The sequence below is a fragment of the Dreissena polymorpha genome, chromosome 13, assembly GCF_020536995.1.
Source record: "Dreissena polymorpha isolate Duluth1 chromosome 13, UMN_Dpol_1.0, whole genome shotgun sequence".
Taxonomy (NCBI): Eukaryota; Metazoa; Mollusca; class Bivalvia; order Myida; family Dreissenidae; genus Dreissena; species Dreissena polymorpha.
The window spans coordinates 60,565,663-60,586,354 of record NC_068367.1 but is presented as its reverse complement, the minus strand read 5'-3'; the positions used below and the strand labels follow the sequence as shown (position 1 = coordinate 60,586,354).

At 35.0% G+C, this 20,692-nt stretch overlaps 1 protein-coding gene across 1 annotated transcript; it reads left to right on the top strand.

Annotated features, from left to right (window-relative positions):
* The first annotated feature begins 1,170 nt into the window (after positions 1–1,170).
* Positions 1,171–20,692, top strand: LOC127855565 (collagen alpha-4(VI) chain-like). The gene is made up of 9 exons (XM_052391295.1): positions 1,171–1,290; positions 3,804–3,852; positions 7,209–7,412; positions 8,604–8,781; positions 9,927–10,123; positions 15,539–15,622; positions 16,128–16,537; positions 16,854–17,055; positions 17,941–20,692. The coding sequence occupies exons 1-9, from the start codon at positions 1,255–1,257 to the stop codon at positions 18,489–18,491; spliced, it is 1,911 nt and encodes a 636-aa protein (XP_052247255.1). The 5' UTR covers positions 1,171–1,254; the 3' UTR covers positions 18,492–20,692.

Genomic DNA, 20,692 nt, shown 5'->3' with positions numbered 1-20,692 from the left:
AATAGTGCAGGGTCGCACATATGCTCATAGCTACCATGTGTGTAAATTTCAAGGTTCTAGTGCTTTTAGTGTAGGAGGAGATAGTGGCCAGGACGGACGGACAGACGGACGGACGGACGGACGGCGGAGATCACCACAATATCCCCACCTTTTTTTCAAAAAGCGTGGGGATAATTATTACATGTCAAGCAATATGGTCCCCTACCGGTGAAACTCCACCATTTTCAGCAATATTTCATGTCTATTTTTTGCCATTGCAACCAAAATTCTTGATGTATAAACAAAATGAAATGACGTGCATAATCTCCATATTGCCATCTATTCATGCTTTAAGTTTCATGAAAAAATATGACAAACTTTTAAAGTTATCGCAGGATCCACCATTTTCAGCAATGTTTCTAGTCTTTTTGTTGCCATAGCAACCAGAATTCTTGACGTAGGAACAAAATGAAATGAAGTGCATAATCTCCATATTGCCATCTGTCCATGTTTTAAGTTTCATGAAAAAATATGAAGAACTTTTAAAGTTATTGCAGGATCCAGAAAAGTGTGACAGACTGACGGACACACAAAGCGCAAACCGTAAGTCCCCTCGGGTGAAACCGGTAGGGAACAATAAAGTAGAAGAATATAGGAGCAATACAAAATTGTATTTAAGGCAATTTTAACTACAGACATGCAGTTGATATGCAATTCACCTAATCTTTACAACATATTCATGGGCGTAAATTTGATTAATGGCAAAACAAATGCCTTTATTTGGACATAACAAATTTGTTATGAAACTAAATTTCTTGAGCTCTTAATATGAATGCAGATAAAAAAAAATACTTCAGATTAAGTATTTTGACCAACTAAAGTGTTGCATTAATTGTTCAATTTAAGGCATTATGCTGATGTTTGGAAAGTAAAACTCCGTAATATTTGTACAACTTGAATGACGTAAAAGGAAATAAAATAGTTGATACCAGCTATGACGATCTCTTGAAACAGAAAATTAAAAAAACACAATACTTGAGACTGAATGGTAGTCAAAGATTGGCCCGATTAGAATGTCTCAACTTATAAGTCACTGTTATTGTCATATCGCCCACCAGGCTGGTAAAACAATTCATTTTAATTGGTAAGCAGTTCCGGATTTAAAGACGGTAATTGCTCATATATACATCCTGTTCTTTTAAGGCAGCCACATAATTGTTTTTTCCTTCAAACAAATCAAGTTCAGACGATTAATAACAACATTTAGTGGCGTAAATGGAATATAAAGCCATGGAAATAATATTTATTACTGTAGGTTTTACACTTTATTACCTGGAGTTATAATTACATCTTCTGTTTTGAGCTGTCTTGTAAAATGGATTGTTTTGAATTTTAACCTCTCCAGTAGTTATTTGCATTTAATTATTATTATTATTATTATTATTTATTTATTTATTTATTTTGAATATTATTATTATTATTATTATTATTATTATTATTATTATTATTATTATTATTATTATTATCCTCATAATAATAATAATTATTATTATTATTATTATTATTATTATTATTATTAGCAGTAGTAGTAGACATTATAGTAGTAGTAGTAGTGGTAGTAGTAATATTACTTTATATTAATCATTATAATAATTTTTTAATTATATGAATTATTATCATGGCAGGCTTCAAACCAAGTAGTCATTATAATTTTTGAACTCAAAACTATTGTATCTTATATAGAGATGTAAATCAAACACACAAGTTTCACACTGAATCCTTGAATTGTGTTTACTTCATTTGAAGCAATATTTTTTTTTGTAAGGTGTGATCTTAAAAAGTTTCTACAGTTAAAACATAATATTTTGTCAAGACATACAATCATCTGTTAGTTATGCCCTTAGTTATCATTCAACTTTTGGGTGCCAGAAAAAGCAAATATTTGCTCACTAATTAAAAAAATATTCATGAAAAGTAAAATAACAGTTTGATTTTCTTGTGTTGCTTATTTTAGCTGTAGTACCGTAAATCCAAGAATATAATACGCCCTCGTGCATAATACGCACCCCCGAGTTTGGTCAAAATTTATCGGTTAAAATTGAAAATTCGAGTAAAATACGCACTGAAATAATCAGTGTCCGAAATCGGCCATTTCCGAAAAAATGTGTCAATATATTTTTGTGCTGTGAAAATAGCAAATCAATTTGGTGTTGTCAACTATCTGTTACCCCGGTATATTGATCGGGATGTGTTATAGTGCTGTTGTAATGACAGTTGCATAATAAATATCTCTGTCTATTGTTTATATTACCATTGATTGTTACCGATAACACACGGGCCCCTTGCTGACATCCGGGTCAAGCAGTCATAATTACAAAAGAAAGAAGCAGAGACGCTGTTTTTTGGTTTTCACATTTAATTCAATTTGACAATATTCAGGACGATAATAATACTAATAATAATAAAGTAATAAGAAGACAAAATGGTTACTTCTGTTTTTGTCAAGATAAATTACTTTTTCTTTTTTCGAGTTACAAACTCTATACTTTAATATAACTTAAAATACAATTAAACCGCTCGTGTTTTTCATGATCTAGTTAATTAAAATACGCTGCTGTCATTAAGGCTAGTTTGGGAGTAAAAAACGAATAAATTAATTATCACCTTTCAATTTAATTCGGAAATCGGCAGACAGGTGTAATAGACTCTATAAGCATCATAAAACTAATTATTTAATTACCACTCTTTACTTCAGATATGTTAAATATGCGGTAGAAAGATAAATAGTGGTCAGCTAAGAAATGTATATTTACGGGTATTGTCAGTTGTTCTTTTTTTCATCTGCTAATCTCTTTATATGACTTAGCGTCCAGTCGCTATTTTGTAGGCAGACGACGATATTAACTGTGTATTCAAAGTATACAGTGTCTGCGCATGGATGACCCAATATTATCTGATAGCTCCTCCCGTTCTCACGTTTCATTCGACGTCATTTCATGTGTAAGCGAGCTGAATGTTGATTGGCCAGCTACCATGCGCACTTCAATAACAATAAGGTCAAGCGATGTCTCATAATCGGGTACAGACCGGGTTTTGTTTACTGTTCGAATTGCGAACACTTTCATTAAAACAAAGAGACAAATATAGAAAACCAGTCCGATTTAAATGGTGGATGTTTTCAATGAAATTTTACTAGCTTTTCGCATTTTCACAAATAAGATTTTTATTGAGCCAAATTCTCAATATTTTCGCAAATGACTCAAATGGCGAACGACAGCGCGAGCCCTGTTGCACCCCTTTGATGTAATGGTGTAGTTCAAAATTGCTGCCGCTAAGCGAATAACAGCGATTAAGTTGAAAATTTGCACAGGAAAATTTTTGTTCTGCTCTAAACTTGTATATTATACGCACCCCCTACTTGAAGAAAAAATCAGCATGTAAAAAGTGCGTATTATATTCGTAGATTTACGGTATTTTCCCAACACAGTCTAAGGGTTATTGTAAGGCAAAGTTCCCATCTAAGAAGCTTCAGCAAATAATATTGTCATGAAAAAAGACACATCAACATATGTATAGCCTAGTAACACATTTATTTTTTTATTCTATATTGATAGTTGCATATAAGCAAAGATTGATCTATTAACCAAAAGTTGAAGTTAATGGTTAAAAGAGAAAAACCTTCTTGAGTCAGCAGGGCAAAGTTATGTGTGAGAAGTGAGTTTGTGTCTGTGGGTGTGTGTGTGGGAGGAATGGTGTAAACCAATAACTTTGCTTATGCCTAGTAATGTCATGTAATATCAATAGCGGCCAATCTTCACTTGCAGATTGCAGCAGTAGTGACGTTGGCTGCCACCCAGGGTTCGAGAAATGATGGTAAGATAACTTTTCAAATTAATTTTTGCCTTCTCAGGTCAGCCTAATTGCATAAAAATCCTTTAGCGCATACAATTCATTATTGTAAAGTCTGGGCAACAGCAAAATTCGTAAATCTTGAGAACGTTTCCTGAAGGGATCAAACATAAGATAGCCTGGGTCCGTGTGTTGAGTCCCAACTCAACAAATTGACCAATCAAAATGCTTGTAACAAATGAGCATTGATTGTATATATTAGATGCAGAATAAGATTAAAAGGTTCATAGTCATTGGGCCTAGTCACAATGACGACCACAATACCTACCCTACACTGTATCAATCTTACTTCTCACATTGTTATAATGCTTAAGAATTATGCAATTATCTTAAAAAGATGATCTCTTTTTGAAAGAAAAAGTACTAAAAACAAGCACATTTCTTGAATAGCTACAACCCTCCAAATAAACTTAGCTTATGAGAGGGTGCAAAGCCCTTGATGTACGGTAGAATCATAAACAAATAAGGCATATTCATAATGATTGGGCAAGAAATATGGCCTGTATAGTGTTATCAAGCTTCAAGAGTTATAAGTGTGTAAAGAATGTAAAACAGGTTTGAGTAAAGTGCATATAGCGGGTAAATCAGGTGTAAGGTTAATGAGTGTGCATAAAGGGTAAAACAGGTGTCAGGTTTATAAGTGTGTGTACATGGTAATAGAGGTGTCAGGTCTATTTATGTGTAGAGGGCAAAACAGGTGTGAGGTTAATAAATGAGTGCAAACAGTAAAACCGGTTTGAAGTTTATAAGTGTGTATTGAGGGCAAAACAGATGTTAGGTATATGAGTGTGAACATAAGGCAACAGGTGTGACATTTATGAGTGTGTACAAAGGGCAACAGGTGTGAGATTTATGAGTGTGTACAAAGGGCAACAGGTGTGACATTTATGAGTGTGTACAAAGGGCAACAGGTGTGACATTTATGAGTGTGTACAAAGGGCAACATGTGTGAGATTTATGAGTGTGTACAAAGGGCAACAGGTGTGAGATTTATGAGTGTGTACAAAGGGCAACTGGTGTGAGATTTATGAGTGTGTACAAAGGGCAACAGGTGTGAGATTTATGAGTGTGTACAAAGGGCAACAGGTGTGAGATTTATGAGTGTATACAAAGGATAACAGTTGTGAGATTTATGAGTGTGTACAAAGGGCAACAGATGTTAGATTTATGAGTGTGTACAAAGGGCAACAGGTGTGAGATTTATGAGTGTGTACAAAGGGCAACAGGTGTGAGATTTATGAGTGTGTACAAAGGGCACCAGGTGTGAGATTTATGAGTGTGTACAAAGGGCAACAGGTGTGAGATTTATGAGTGTGTACAAAGGGCAACAGGTGTGAGATTTATGAGTGTGTACAAAGGGCAACAGATGTGAGGTATACGAGTGTGAACATAAGGTAACACATGTGAGATTTATGCGTGTGTACAAAAGGCAAAGGTGTGAGATTTATGAGTTTGTACAAAGGGCAACAGGTGTGAGTTTTATGAGTGTAAACATAAGACAACACTTGTGAGGTATTTTTGTGTGTATAAATGGCAACATGTGTGAGGTTTATGAGTGTGTACAAAAGGCAACAGGTGTGAGGTTTATGAGTGTGTACAGAGGGAAAACCAGGTGTCAGGTTTATTAATTTGTACAAAGTGCAAAACAGGTGTGAGGTTTACGAGTGTGTATAAATTCCAACAGGTGTGAGGCTTATGAGTGTGCACAAAGGGCAAAATGGGTGTGACATTTTTGAGTGTGTATAGAAGGCAAAACATGTGTGAGGTTAATTAGTGAGTTCAAAGGGCAAAATGGGTGTGAGATTTAATAGTTTGTATAGGCAGCAAAACAGTTGTGAGGTTTATAAATGTGTACAACCGACAGAACAGGTGTGAGGTTAGGAGTGTATACAAAGGGCAAACAGGTGTGAGATAAATGCAAAGGTACAATGGGCAAAACAAGTTTGTGCTTTATAAATGTGACTAGAGGGCCAAACACGTGTGCTATTTTTCAATGTGTACACAGAGCACATTTGAAAATGCAAGCACATTTAGTATGAGGACCAACTGACTTGTTGCAAACTGATAATTCATTAAGTGATGCTACACTAGAAGATTCAGGTCAATTTATTATTAAAGATTATCAAAGCAAATTATGTAGACACATTTTTGCACCAAACATTATTTATAAGAAAACGACAAGTATGCTGGGGTTTCTTAAAGTTTTAAAGAAAACATATCATTTCCAAAAGAAGGTGGGTAATTCAAGTTTTCTTTCACCAAAGCTTCAAAAAAATACCCAGCTTTTGTTAAATATCTCGGTCAAAATAGCAGAATAACTTACATGTGCATCGGGTCTTAATGAAATCCCTGTGGTATGGATGCCAATTTTCATATGCAGCTGTGTAGGGGTAAATCATTATCTCCGCATTTGGCAAATCCACAGATGATAGCCTATGACTGTCTGAAACGTCTTGAAAATCTTCACCTGAAAATTTAGACTTTTATACTATAGTCAGAGCCACAGATGAGTTTTAGCCTAAAGGTATTTAAGGGCTTTACTTTGACTCTCATTTTGCCACTTTGACTGTTAGATTTGTAGAAATATGATTTTGGACAGTTCAGTTTTACTATGTAAGCTTCAAAATTACAAAAAATATGAGCTTTACAAAAATATGAGCTTTACAAACTGTGACTCATTCTAAGAAATGGGGGCTTACAAGACTGTTTTGACTCTTGACCTTCCAAAGTAAAGGAAAGCCCTTGCACTATATTGTATCCAAAGACTGACCCTTGGTTAAGGTGAATATTGCAACTTTCAAGTCATCTTAAATGTAAGATTCCCACTTTCACGATTCACGCCACAAAGTATTGCAATTGAGTGATTGCACTAAACCCTTACCAAGATAAGGACAAGTTAGTGTGGCTAGTACAGCTAAAACCGAATGATAATAATCAGCAAATAATAAGATGGCAATGGCCAACTAGGGATATCCAAGAGGAAAACAATCGTTGAATAGCTGATCTACTAATAAGCCAAAAATAAACAACTTTTTGAAAACATGGGCTTCAAGTTACGATTCTTACACAAATTACAGCTAAAACAGTATTTAGTGTATATGTGCAAGTTTGTTTTATGGTTACATTCTTGAAATATCAAACATTATTATCCTATATGAATTTATGTTTACAGCTATACTAATGGTCCCATCCAGAAGCTGTATATGAAATACTCTGTTCATGACATGCTTGTGTCTATGTATGTAATCTTCTTTGGAGAAAATAAAATTTTGCACACTGGAAAAAACCCTCAAAAAACACAAATTATTTATTCTTTGTAGAGTGCCACATTGAGCCGGCGGATGTTGTGTTTGTGCTGGACTCGTCCTACAGTATCTGGCCTCCAGATTTCTACAGAGAGGTCCAATTCATGCAGAAAGTAATCGAAACGTTTGACATTGGGGAGGGGAACGATAAAACTCGGGTGGCGGCCCTGACATATGGGCACAAAGTGTGGCCAAAGTTTTACTTAAATACTTACAAAGGTAATAACTTTCTTTTGTATGTATCATTTATAATAAAGTAGTGCAACTACCAACAAGATTTAAATGTTTACAGTGTAATAGCAACAAACATATTGCTGCTGTAAAAAAAAATTACCAGCTAATATAAAAATGTATCCAAGAAAAGTTTGTTGATAGTTCAACAGTTAGGGCCAGCGTTGTTCATGTAACTATCAATGATTTTTTTTTCGTAAATGGTGCATAAACTGTTTAAATTATGTCCAATATAATTTATGTACTGTTCATAAACTGATCATTATATGGACATACTCATTAACACCATGAACTCAAGTTCAATACAACTGTTCATGATACTACATCTTGTAGGGAATTCCATAGAAATAAATAAACATAAATAACATAAATTCATCTCAAGAAACCATAATCTTGTAAAAAATCTTAGACAAACAAAACAAACAGTGCACGTAAAGTGCGTTTGTGCCACACAAACAAATATTATTTCATCTGTCAACTTAAAAAGAAACAAGTTATTTATTGTTTTTTCTATGATTTATAGGGAAATATCAGTTACTTAACCCTTACAATGCGGGAACCGAGTTTTGAAGGTCTTTGCAAACAGTTTGGATCCAGATGAGACGCCACAAAACGTGGCGTCTCATCTGGATCCAAACTGTTTGCTATTCTGATTGTAATTTTTGAAAAAAAATCGAAGAAATGCTAATTGTAGAAATTCCGCAGACGACATTTTAGCAGACGATAAATTTCCCAGCATGCAAAGGGTTAAATAGGATACTTTGCTGCTTATGTTTCAAACAGTGATGATAAAAATAAAAGTTATTGGTGATTTTCACTGTTCCACTGTGAAATGACGCCATCGTTTGATATTGTGATGTCATAACTACAGTGATTTTCTCCAGTTTAACCCTTTTTTACATGTGCACAAACTTTACAAAAAGCTTTAAAATCAATAAAAAGCAATTTTGTGTTGGTTTTTAGTAGATTCTTGATTTAATTCACTTATGATAAAAGAAAAAATAATAATTTGAACTTGTGGCTGCGCTACTAGTGAAAATATCAATATCTCTGATTACTTGTGAATTATTATCAATAATCTTCAGAAACTAACAAACATCCCCTATATCTTTGATATGTCCATATTATCTGCCATTCTTCCACCGTGAAATCATTAAATACCATTTGAAATTCCCTCAGAAAAAGCTCAGATGTTGCGGGCAACAGAGACTATCGTCTATGGTGAGGGTAAAACCACGAACACAGGTGATGCACTCTCGTTTGCGCGGGATGTCATGCTGACTGAAAGAGCAGGTGCAAGGGCAAACGTGACAAAGATTGTGATAGTAGTGACAGACGGGTACTCCCAGAAAACATGGTAAGTTACCATGACGATTTGATGATGGTTATATTATAAAGACACAACAAATTGATCAGTTGTTTTACACAATTCTCCCACCAAAACTTGGGAGCAAGTGATCCCAATAAAATAATAAAATAAAGGATTAATACTTCCATAATCAGATGTGAGCGCAATGCACAGGATACATAAGTTAGTGCATACCTATTTGTAGAACATTTCTGCTGAATGCATTCAATATTTTACATGCTGAAATTTTGAAGTATTAGCAGATTGAGGATAAAAAAACACTATAATTTTTTTATGGACCATACTCGCGCAATTGCTGGATTTTGCAATGTAAATGTCTTCATGCATGTGTATTGTTTTGAAGATTGAAACATTGTCAAGTTTGGCTGTATTCATGTCTTTAAGCATTTTGTCTTGCTTTCAAATTGAACGATTGTTGATATTGGCTATGTTCAAGTCCACTAGAGTGCATTGTTTTAAAGACTGAAAAAGTGTTGGCTTTGGCAATTATCATATTTGTTTATTGTTTTACTGAAGACTGAAACATTTTTGGGTTTTGCTAAGTAAATGCCTTTATGCACAGGATTTCGTTTTGAAGACTAACATTATTGAGTTGTTCACGTCTTCATGCAAGAGTACTTTTTTGAAGAAAGAGCCAAACAAGCGATGTGTTTGTGAAACACTATGTCCTCATATATATGACCTTTGACCTTGAAGGATGACCTTGACCTTGACCTTTCACCATTCAAAATGTGCAGCTCCATGAGATACACATGCATGTCAAATATCAAGTTGCTAGCTTCAATATTGCAAAAGTGACATTAAATGAGCGATTTTGACCCATATATTTGACCTTTGACCTTAAAAGATGACCTTGACCTTAACCTTTTACCACTCAAAATGTGCAGCTCCATGAGATACACATGCATGCCAAATATCAAATTGCTATCTTCAATATTGCAAAAGTAATGGCAAATGTAAAAGTTGGGACAAACAAACAAACCAACAAACAAACCAACAGACAGGGATAAAACAATATGTCCCCCACTATAGTGGTGGGGGACATAAAAAAGGGTGTGACCATGTCCATGTCTTAGGCTTGAGCATTATTTTGAAGACCAAGTGAACAAATAAGGTTCTTATTTCTTCTGCAGGTTCACACAAGAGATGGCCAAGGTGCTGCAAGACGATGGCGTGTTTCTGTTTGCAGTCAGCGTCGGCATGCGTCTGGATCACATGGAACTCGCAGGCATTGCCAGCGACCCAGATGCAAAGTACTTCTTCAACATCGACAAGTACAGTGAAATGTCGTACATCAAACAAACCATCGAGAACAAAATTTGTGAAAACAGTAAGTTTGCAAGATACATTTGATTTAGAATTTAAAAAGATGTTTTTTTTTGTTTTTATGCACTGAACTGCTTATACAAAAGTACACTTTTTTTGTTTGTATTTTTGGTTTAACTGTGCAATGATCAAGTCCTTGAATGGGTTGTACTTAATGGAATCTTCGTAAAGATATTTTGGGTAACCTAAGTGGACATCAGGCCTTCTTGACTTGTCAGACACGGACGTCTCCACTTAAAAGTTTGGATACAGTCATAGGGTTAAACACCAACATAAATTTAGTAATTTAGTTGGCTCAACAAACGTTCACATTAGGTATATATATAATGGAATAATGTGTAAAAGGCGATAAGTCTGTCCAAACACATAAATAAGTGTTGTAATTAAATATGGATTAAGTTACATCCACCAAGATGCTAAAACCAAGCCACAGGCCACAAAATTAAGCTGCACACATATTTTATAAGCATCATGAGGGCCAATTGAGATTTCAATGCCTCCCTGTTTGAAATTGCATTTAAATGAAAAACTAAACTACCAAACAAATGAAAAAGAAGTGATATATTCTGCAATGGCTAAATTGCCAGGTCACTAGAATTCTGTTTTCAGCATTCACCCACTTCAGACAGTAATAGTAAAAAGCAGCTAGGATCAAGTAGTAAATCAAACACTTATGACAACAATGGCAAGTCCTTGTAAATCAAATTTACTCCTATTGTTAACTAATGGGCTCTTAATCATCTGCAAGCTTTTCTTTTCATAAGTAGTCTGCCTCTTGGTAACTTGTTAACACAGTCTTTTTTATTGTTTTCTGATGGGCCCCTCAATCTTTAAACCTAAGTCCTCCTACACAATGCTGTCCCAATCTCCCGCCCTCCACTGTTGGTTTCAATACTTATGAAACATAGAAATTATGTAGTTTAGCCCCTTCCCACTCAGAATCAAAGTGAAAATGGCTATGTGCATTCAGCATAAAACCAGAACAACCTTCGAGTAACTCCCAGTCTGTTCAGGTTTTATGCTGTTTGCAGTCTGTTCAGGTTTTATGCTGTTTGCAGTCTGTTCAGGTTTTATGCTGTTTGCAGTCTGTTCAGGTTTTATGCTGTTTGCTGCTCATCAGAAAGGTCTTAACGCTTTGCATGCTGGGTAATTTGTCTTCTGCTAAAATGTCGTCTGCTGAATTTCTAAAATTAGCATTTTCTTCGATTTTTTTCAAAGAATACTATCAGAATAGCAAACAGTTTGGATCCTGATGAGACGCCACGTTCTGTGGCGTCTCATCAGGATCCAAACTGTTTGCAAAGGCCTTCAAAATTCGGTTCCCGCACTGAAAGGGTTAAATTAAATTTAACTTCCTAATAGACTACAAATGCTTAAAAATAGGTATCTAAGTGGTAAAGGTTTAAATGAAACAAGAAATATCTTTAAAAAAGATATACGGCGTAAATAGTTTAATGAATGAGATCAAGGATAGCGAATGTCTTTTTCTGTGCAGTTCTTAGCTGCATCACACGCAGTACGGGATGTTACGGGGAGTTTTCGCGGCTTATTTTACATTATAACATATTGCTGGTCATAAACCTATAGATACAAAACAGAAAACCAAAAGAAGAATGGAAGTGAAATTTAAACATATGAGTCAACCGGCCACACGAGAAGTATCCGTATTTATAGGCGCGTTCTTCGAACAAACCTGTTTTAGTGGTTTGTCGGGCATTGCTATTTGATTCGATTATTAACAGTATCAATTATCATCGTGCTAATGCTTAAAGTGATATTATGGGCATTTTGCACTGTTGAATTGAGCTGAAAAGAATTAACAGGTCAAAATAGTTAGTTAAAATGTGGTTACTGATTAATTATCTGCAACTCACCTTGCTACCAGTTGTTTATAAAAATATATTTTAAATTCGATATTCGTACGTGACCCACCCAGTCCTGTAAGCTGAAATGATCCGTAAAACAATTTCGTGTCTTTGTGTCGTATGAACAAATCTGCACTAAAACTAAATTTAGGTTCAACTCGTAAACGCATGATCAGTTGTCAAACGAAAGTACGTTTGATATTCAAATGCATTATTTTTCTCTTTCTGGTATATTGTTTTAGTATGATGATGCTGCATTAATTAATATAAGTGTATATGAAGTAGAAACATCAAAAATAATCAACGGTTGCGATAGACACCTATAAACCGTTACATGCTCATAATATCACTTTAGTACATTAAGCAATATGGACGAATTATTATTGTTAAATTTATCAACAATAATATTTATCATTGTATTGTTGAAAACACATTAAGAATCTATTATTTACATACCATAATTATATTGCTGAATATCTTCATTTAACATATTTCTGGTCTAAAGAAAATTCCAGGTCACCTAGTTCACGGATAGCGTCTTTATTATATAACGATTATTTTACTGGCCGCCAACTCCGGTGATGACCTGTATATAAACTCTGAATGTCCGCGAATTGACCCGATATACCTCGCGGGTTGAAATGCAATGCTTTAAAGTGAGGCCTCGCTTCCATTGCTCTTTATACTTTTACATGTTAACATGTTGACAGGAATAAGGAAGTAAGTACTAAATATGAGAACATAGCCTTTTAAGTATAAACGCTCTTGCGCTGGTAATACTCTGAAAATAAAAGGTGTACGCACAAACTGTATTGATGTCGAGAATTGAGTGTAAAACTGTTCTATCTATTAAGCCTTTTCATTCGAGATAAAATTGTTTCATACAGTAAAACAGTGTTACAAAGACGCGGATATGTTTCCAATGTTCTGGTGGTATACTCAAATCAGCCAATGGAATAAATGAAGTGTATTCATTCGTACCTAGCCGCGGGAAATTTTATTGGAATTTTATTGGACACTTACAAAGGTCAGGCTAAGGTGAAAAGCTGGCTTATGCAGCTTACGCCGAAAAAAAGCTTTCTCCCATTATCATGCATTATCAAATCCAAAACAAAAAAATATCTCCTTTTTATCTTTTGCAACATGTATACATTGCAAGAATTTGAAGAAACGGTATGCTTACAATCAGCTATGTAACTGTAAAAAAATAATATTTAATACCTTCACAACTTTAGTGAAAAAAAACTATTGCTATTATCCACTATCCTATTGAAATAATCTACCACCAAGAAAAGTTGGGTGACCAATATGTTTTGTCTGACTGTCCAATCAAGCGAGTGCCAGTGGGTCATACATCATTACAATGGTCCGAGAAATGGAAATGAAATTGCCATAGAAACGGGGAGAATTAGGGCAGGGGCAATCATAAGATGAATGACAAGATCATTTGTCAAACAGGAAATTGTTTTTTGAACTGGGGAATGCCTGGCTGTGTGAACTTTGTTAGTATGACAGAACTGGGGTGCCATGTAGCAATCATGACACAAATTTGTTAGCTTGAATGAACAGGTGCACTGTTTAGTAAGCATCAGCCAGAACATTGTTATCATTCCAGAGCATGTTTGCTATGCAGCAAGCATGAGAGAACTTAACTGCTCAGGGGATTTTCTGCTATGTAAAAAAGGCCGTAAAATGGACCCGATCCCAAACCGAAATTATAAAAAAATCCCAATGTTAAAAAAAAGTGTCTTATGACTTAATATGATTATTAGACTCTATATCTCAATAAATAAATTTGACCGAGACCAACCAGTGATCTACTGGTCCAAACAAAAAAAACTCTTTCAGAAGCGAGCAAAATGAACAAGCAATCAAATTAAAACAATAATTCCTCAACAATTAACTGTATTTAATACAAAACAAACATGCATAATCATCTTCGCTCTATACCTTTTACTGGTTACTGCAAAGCAAACCAGCAACTCAAACAATGATTTCTCAACAATTTAAGCCAAACAATACTAAGCTAACATGCATAAACATCTCAAATCTTTGCATTTTTTCCTTACTGCGTAGCAAACCAGCAATTATAGAGATGACCTGTCATGTTAAGGTGCTATTTATCCCACATACAAATCCCAACATTTCCTGCTACGGTTATTGTAAATCTGGAAAACGACAGCCCCAGTAAAAAAACTCATGGCAGAAACAATGCTTGTAGGTTGTGAATGAGAATTTTTTGCTGGACAGCTAAACAATTTATGACACCATTTTTTCCCCCAAAGGAGGGAAAATCGGTGAGAAGGCACTAATTAGCCTCTGTTCATGGATGTTTATGAAAATTACAGACACAGATCTGATTGGAGTTTTTAATCTGGAAAGCTCATGATAAACAAAGAATTTATTTTCACCCTCTGTCATGGTGGCATAGCTGTTAATCAAGAATATTTCAACTACTTTTGGTGCAAAAAGGAACATTTGTCACAGGCTGTGGAATTGTAGTATCTTTTGTAAAAAAAACACATTAAGGCAGTGGTTTTGCAGTGTAATTGTTTTGCAACAAATTTTAGGCAGTTGGTTTGTAGTATTTTTTGTTGCAAAATTGAGTCAGTGGATATGTGGTATTTTTTGCAGCAAAATAGCTGAAATGTTTTCAGAATCCAGGGTTATTTTCCCTTTAACTTCTTTTAGGTAACTCTTTCATTGTTTTAAAAGTATGCGTTTCCCTGTAGAAAAGTCTGTGCATTCTGTGAAAGATTACCTGAAATTTTTATTTTCCAAAAAAGCTTCTCAAGTTCGCCTGCCAGCAAGCTGACATCTATCCAATATCAACCTGAATTGACAATATTATGCCAATTCAACAATTCCTATCAGCACTATAGTTTAGTACAAAGAATCATACGCTGGCCTGGCAACTACAAAAGCTCAAAGTCTAAATCTTACTTAAGTAAAAATAGTGACCAATAAGAATGTTGAATAATTTAAGCATGTACTTCCATTGGTTACATACATCAGATTGAGACTGTTGTTGTTTGCAGGTTATAACTGTTTCATACTCAACCCTTAACATTAAGTAAAGTTACAAGATAAAGGTAAGCCACATTCTTGGAAAACTAGACTTAACCCTTTGCATGCTGGGAAATTTGTCGTCTGCTAAAATGTTGTCTGCTGAATTTCTCAAATTAGCATTTTCTTCGATTTTTTTCAAAGAATACTATCAGAAGAGCAAACAGTTTGGATCCTGATGAGAACGTGGCGTCTCATCTGGATCCAAACTGTTTGCAAAGGCCTTCAACATTCGGTTCCCGCACTGAAAGGGTTAATGCATGTGCGTTAAGATTCATCTCAGATAAGTCTATGCAGTCTGCACAGGCTAATCAGGGAAGACACTTAAATTGAGCCCAAACTGGATTTTCACTAAGAAGAGACTTACTTTAAAAGAAAACTACCATCAAAGCGGAAAGTTTTGTACCTGATTAGCCTGTGCAAATGCATTAAGACCAGTTTTCCCAGAACGCGGCCGAAGGTTAAGCATCTGCCCTTTCTCTATACAGGGGCTGCACAAGACTCCTGGAATATCACCGACACCGACAACTTTGCGGAGTTCAAAGCAGGCACCACTGAAGAAATCATACTTGGTAATAAACAGATGTGTTTTTGGAAGGAATAAAGCATGCTCATACACTGTATTTACATGTTTCTGGCTTGAAAAGGAACACAAATGTTTCTGAGATAACCATTCAAATAATTATCACACATTGTAATCATAGACATATTTATATGCACTACCATCAAATTCATGAGCTATACCTGTAATAAAATTGAAAATTGCCACACAAACATGTATAGCATTTCTTACAATGAAAAATCTTGACATAAACGTAGAAGGTTCAGAAGTAAATCACTTGTAGTTCTATGAATTATTGTGAGATATGAATTTGTTTTAATTTAAATAAAAACTATATAATTTTCTCTTTTTTTTCAAACTCAAGTTTATATTGTTACGGCAAAGCAGAAGGAATATATTTTGGTATAGACCCTTCATAAATTAAATACAAATCTTATTTTTTTATTGTGACAGCAAGCAGCTGCCGTATTTTTTGCTATAGAAGCTTCATACATTCAAAAAATTCTTTATTCCAGATTGTGATGGCAAAGCAGCAGACATATATTTTGCAATAGACGCTTCATACAGTATAAACCAAGACAACTTTGGAAAGCAGATGGAATTCATTCATGGAGTGGTTGACATTCTTGATGTCGCACCAAACAGAACGCGTGTTGGTTTGATTACCTTCAGCGACGATGTCACGTTCGTCGTCAAACCTGAACAAAAGTTGTCAAAAGAAGAGTTCATGATGTATTCGAACACTGCAAAATACAGCGGTGGAGGAACTGATACGGCAAATGCTTTGAGAGCGTTACGCGAGGAAGGGTTTTTCGGACCATCAACTTCCCAAAGAGATGGAGTGGCCAAAATCGTAATTATATTGACTGATGGTTTGTCAGTCTCCCCGGAATCCACAGTGATGGAAGCAAACAATCTGAGGAAGGTTAGTAAGATAGATAAATTAAACTTGAAACATAGCAGATGTCTTTATAAAAAATGTTCAAATTCAAGATGAAGAACAATTGTATGACAAGGATTGAGTTTACAAAAATGTGAATAAATATCACCTTCAAATAAATTCTTTCAAAAACATCATAAAATATTGGAGACCTTGGAGTCTAAAAGTTTCATATTGCTTTTCCTGCAGAATTACATGTTTACACATAAAAAAGGATAAAAATTACAAACATAAAATTCAGTTATCAGCTCTAACGCTTTGAAGATGAATCTCAACACCTGCTTGTTATTAATCTATTCAGGCTGGAGTGGAGATATTTTCCGTCGGGATTGGAGAAGGGATCGACAAGAAAGAGCTCATAGACATCGCAAGTCAGCCATCAGATAAGTTCATGCTTCACGTCGAGGACTTTGGAGCTCTCATGAACATTCGACTGAAGCTGGCTGCCAGGTCTTGCACGGTGAAACCTTCAGATAGCGTGTCATTTGCAGCCGATCAGGCGGGTATGTAGATGAGCCCCTTCTGGGACAAATGGGCGCAATGACTGTGAGAAAAATGTTGCTCCAGATTAGCCTGTGCATACTCACAGGCTAATCAAGGAAAACACTGTGTGCTTTTATTATTTTTTTGTTATACCCTTTGCATGCTGGGAAATTTGTCGTCTGCTAAAATGTTGTCTGCTGAATTTCTAAAATTAGCATTTTCTTCGATTTTTTTAAAAGAATACTATCAGAAAAGCAAACAGTTTGGATCCAGATGAGACACCACAGAATTTTGCAAATTCCTTCAAAATTCGGTTCCAGCACTGAAAGGGTTAAGGTGGAAAGCATCATCCCTGATTGCACAGCTGCTAATCTGGCGTGACACTGTACGCACATGCATGTAGCCCAGATTTCACAGAGCATGCCTTATATACAAAATATTGTTTGCCCAATCAGCATTTAATTATTGTGTATTAAATAACCACGTGGGAGAAAAAGGGACATAATGTGGTTTTGCATTGTTATATCAACCATAGCATTATGCTTTATATTGCTGTATTAGCTATATGAGAGTAAGCTTGATATCTGCAGAAGCCAATAGTTGATATCTATTTTTAAAGGACACATTCTATATATGGAATCTAGATATATTGTACATACTGTAAAAACTCGCAATTCTTAATTGAACCCAAAAGCCATTTTACAACTTGAACATATGTTTAAGACTTTTTAGATATTTTACCTTATTATGATCAATTGAAATGTGTTTCCCCTTTCTAAGTTTTGCCAAAATATAATTCCACACACAAAAAACTAAGAGAAAGAGCTAAAATTCACATGAAGGACAATTCACTCCAAGCCAACACCATGCAAAGCTGTCTGCAGTGTTTTGTTTCCGTTTTTCAGTTTGCCACCCCATGACCAAGACAGATCTTCTCTTCGTGTTTGACGCACTCGAGATTGGCAGCTGGCGTTCCCAGGCGATCTCCCAGTTCATTGAACAGAGCTTAACCTCTTTCAACTTGGCCACTGACCGCCTTCGTGTAGGCCGCGAGATAGAAAACTGTCCCCGTAGAAACATTCCTCTAGGAGGAGCTCTACATGCCGCGGATTTTGGGGCAGTTCAGTTTTCGTCTTTCACTGAACTGATTCAGAGGGTGTCACGCGTAAGATTCTCAGAGGAAAATGGCGGACGTGCAAATTCCACTCGAATGCTGGTGTTGTTTGTGGATTCAGAACAGAGGATGAATTATGAAACCATTGAAGCGGCGAAGAAACTGAAAGCGTCTGTGGATTACTTTTACCTCGTGTCTATAGGGAAGGGAATGTACAATAAACATTTCGAGGACTTGGCCGACAAAGGCAGGACATTGAAACTGAACAGCTACGATCAACTTCCTGCAAATACTGGGGACCTCATGACGTCAATCTGCGACTACTTTTTCATGTCTTTCTAGTGTTCAACTATTTGTGGGGGGGTTCTGCTCTCAATAGTTTGTTTAAACCTTTGACCACTCAGATACGTACTTCATTCCAAACCCTGAGGTAATGATGAGCAGCAAACATCATAAAACCTGAACAGGCTGGGAGTTACTCGCATGCTGGTCTGGTTATATGCTTGTTGCATGTAGCCATTTTAACTTTGCTTCTGAGCGGGAAAGGGTTTAACGTTACCATGTGCCTTTGAATTTAGTAATGTCTGATTTGCTATATTATTCTCATAGGTCACAATCATTTTGAATATGTCCCAATTTACTTTCAAACAAAACTGCTTTTCTTTTATTATCATGTTAAAGTCATATTGCTTTGGCTTTTTATTGATATTCATAATTCCAATAAACTTTTAACTAATTTTTCTTCTATTTTTAAATCCTTAATGGAAACATTTGTGTATAGAAAATATATTTTGCCAATATTACACAATTTTTGGGGGTATTCGAACTTGCAATTTAGTGAACATGTCCTTCAAATTAAACCCTTTTTTTATTTGTTCTCCACATCTGTCTTTTAATATGCCTTTTTCAACAAGATTGATGAGTCTGCAATATTAAAGTTCGACTTTAATTGTGACATGTTTGAAATTTGACTAGATTTACAAATAGTGTATGTTTTTTGTTAGTTTAGTTAGTTTGAATGTGTTGGCCGTTTCCAATTATAATATTCAAGCTTGTATGTAAACTTTTCATGGATAATAATTAAGATGAGGTTGCAAGCATGATGCTTATAGTTACAAAGGTAAGTGTAGCAAGCAGTATATTGAAATACATTTAATCATTGAAAATCCTTATCAAAGTGGAAAATAACTTGTGTGGCAAACAAGTCATGTCTCAAACGAGACACTGACTGTGATTATCAATACGTACTGCAATTTTGTCCTAAATATACTTTAGCAGAACAAAGATGATGGGATACAAGTCATGTCTTCTCTGAACCCTGATTTTCACTTCCTATTTACGATTCTTTGTCAACGTTAATTTTTACATCGTGTCCTTTCATTCATTTGAGTTCAGCTAATTGCTATTCTTTTCATCACAGTTCAATAAACATGCGTGTTTACTAATGCACTGGATTTTCGGGATTTTGGCGGGTATAGCATCATTCGAGGTCTGCTTACAGGAGAAAACGCATGTTGTGATTTAATATATTTCGTCTACTGAATGTTATAAGTCATGTAACTGACATTTTTATAAATTTTTACTTTTTTCCATTTTTGTGTTTATTTAGGTGACATACATCAACTGTTAAAATTTTAAGTCAACCTTATTGGTAAAAATAATGTTTTTACCAAATTTTCGAAATTGACATTAAGAACACATTTCATTTTTTTAATGTAAAAAGTAGCATTACTGACATTTTGTTACATTTTTAGGAGAAGCAAAAAACTGTTTTGTTAAAATAATAAACATGTTTTCGTATTCAAATTTTCTGATTACATAGTATTATAATAACAGAAAACAAAACAATTGATATGTCATTTTTAAAACAATAAAAAATTTAGAAATGAGCAGTAACCATAATTTCAACACTGAAATATTTTGAATGCCAAAAATCACGTAAGTGCTCTTACTGTATTTTGGAAAATGTCGGAAAATATGCATTCCTGAACAATTTATAAAATGTCAGTTACCCTAGTTATTACATTCAGTAGATGATTTGTAATAGTAATTATTATACTCATTTTAGGTTTTAGGAATTAATATTATTATTACTTCAGGTTTAAATGTACATTTTCATATAGAATTATGCTGTTGAATTGGTGTGTTTATAAGATTGTATTTTTTCTAGTCAACTAGTATGGGTGAGGCCCAACACTCGGCAGCATGACAATTGACAATTTACGGGCACAGATTTCCAGAGCCTTTTCCCTAGACATGCGAAAAGGGTTTTTATTTCTGTTTTTCCTGGGCGAGTCATGATGTTGCATTTTATACACATCCTAGTTTAAGAAGTAATGTGTATTTTGGAAATAAACTGTCAAGTTTATGCTTTGTTTGTGTGACAATAATATGTTTAGATGTTTAACTATTAGATAGTTAAGAATGATTTTTTTGTCCCTGGGTTTTGAATTGGCAAGAACTATGATCTGTGAATGCACTTGTCTACTTACATAAATCCTGTTGGTAAAACGGCTACAATAAAAGCGGACTGCCTTCTACAT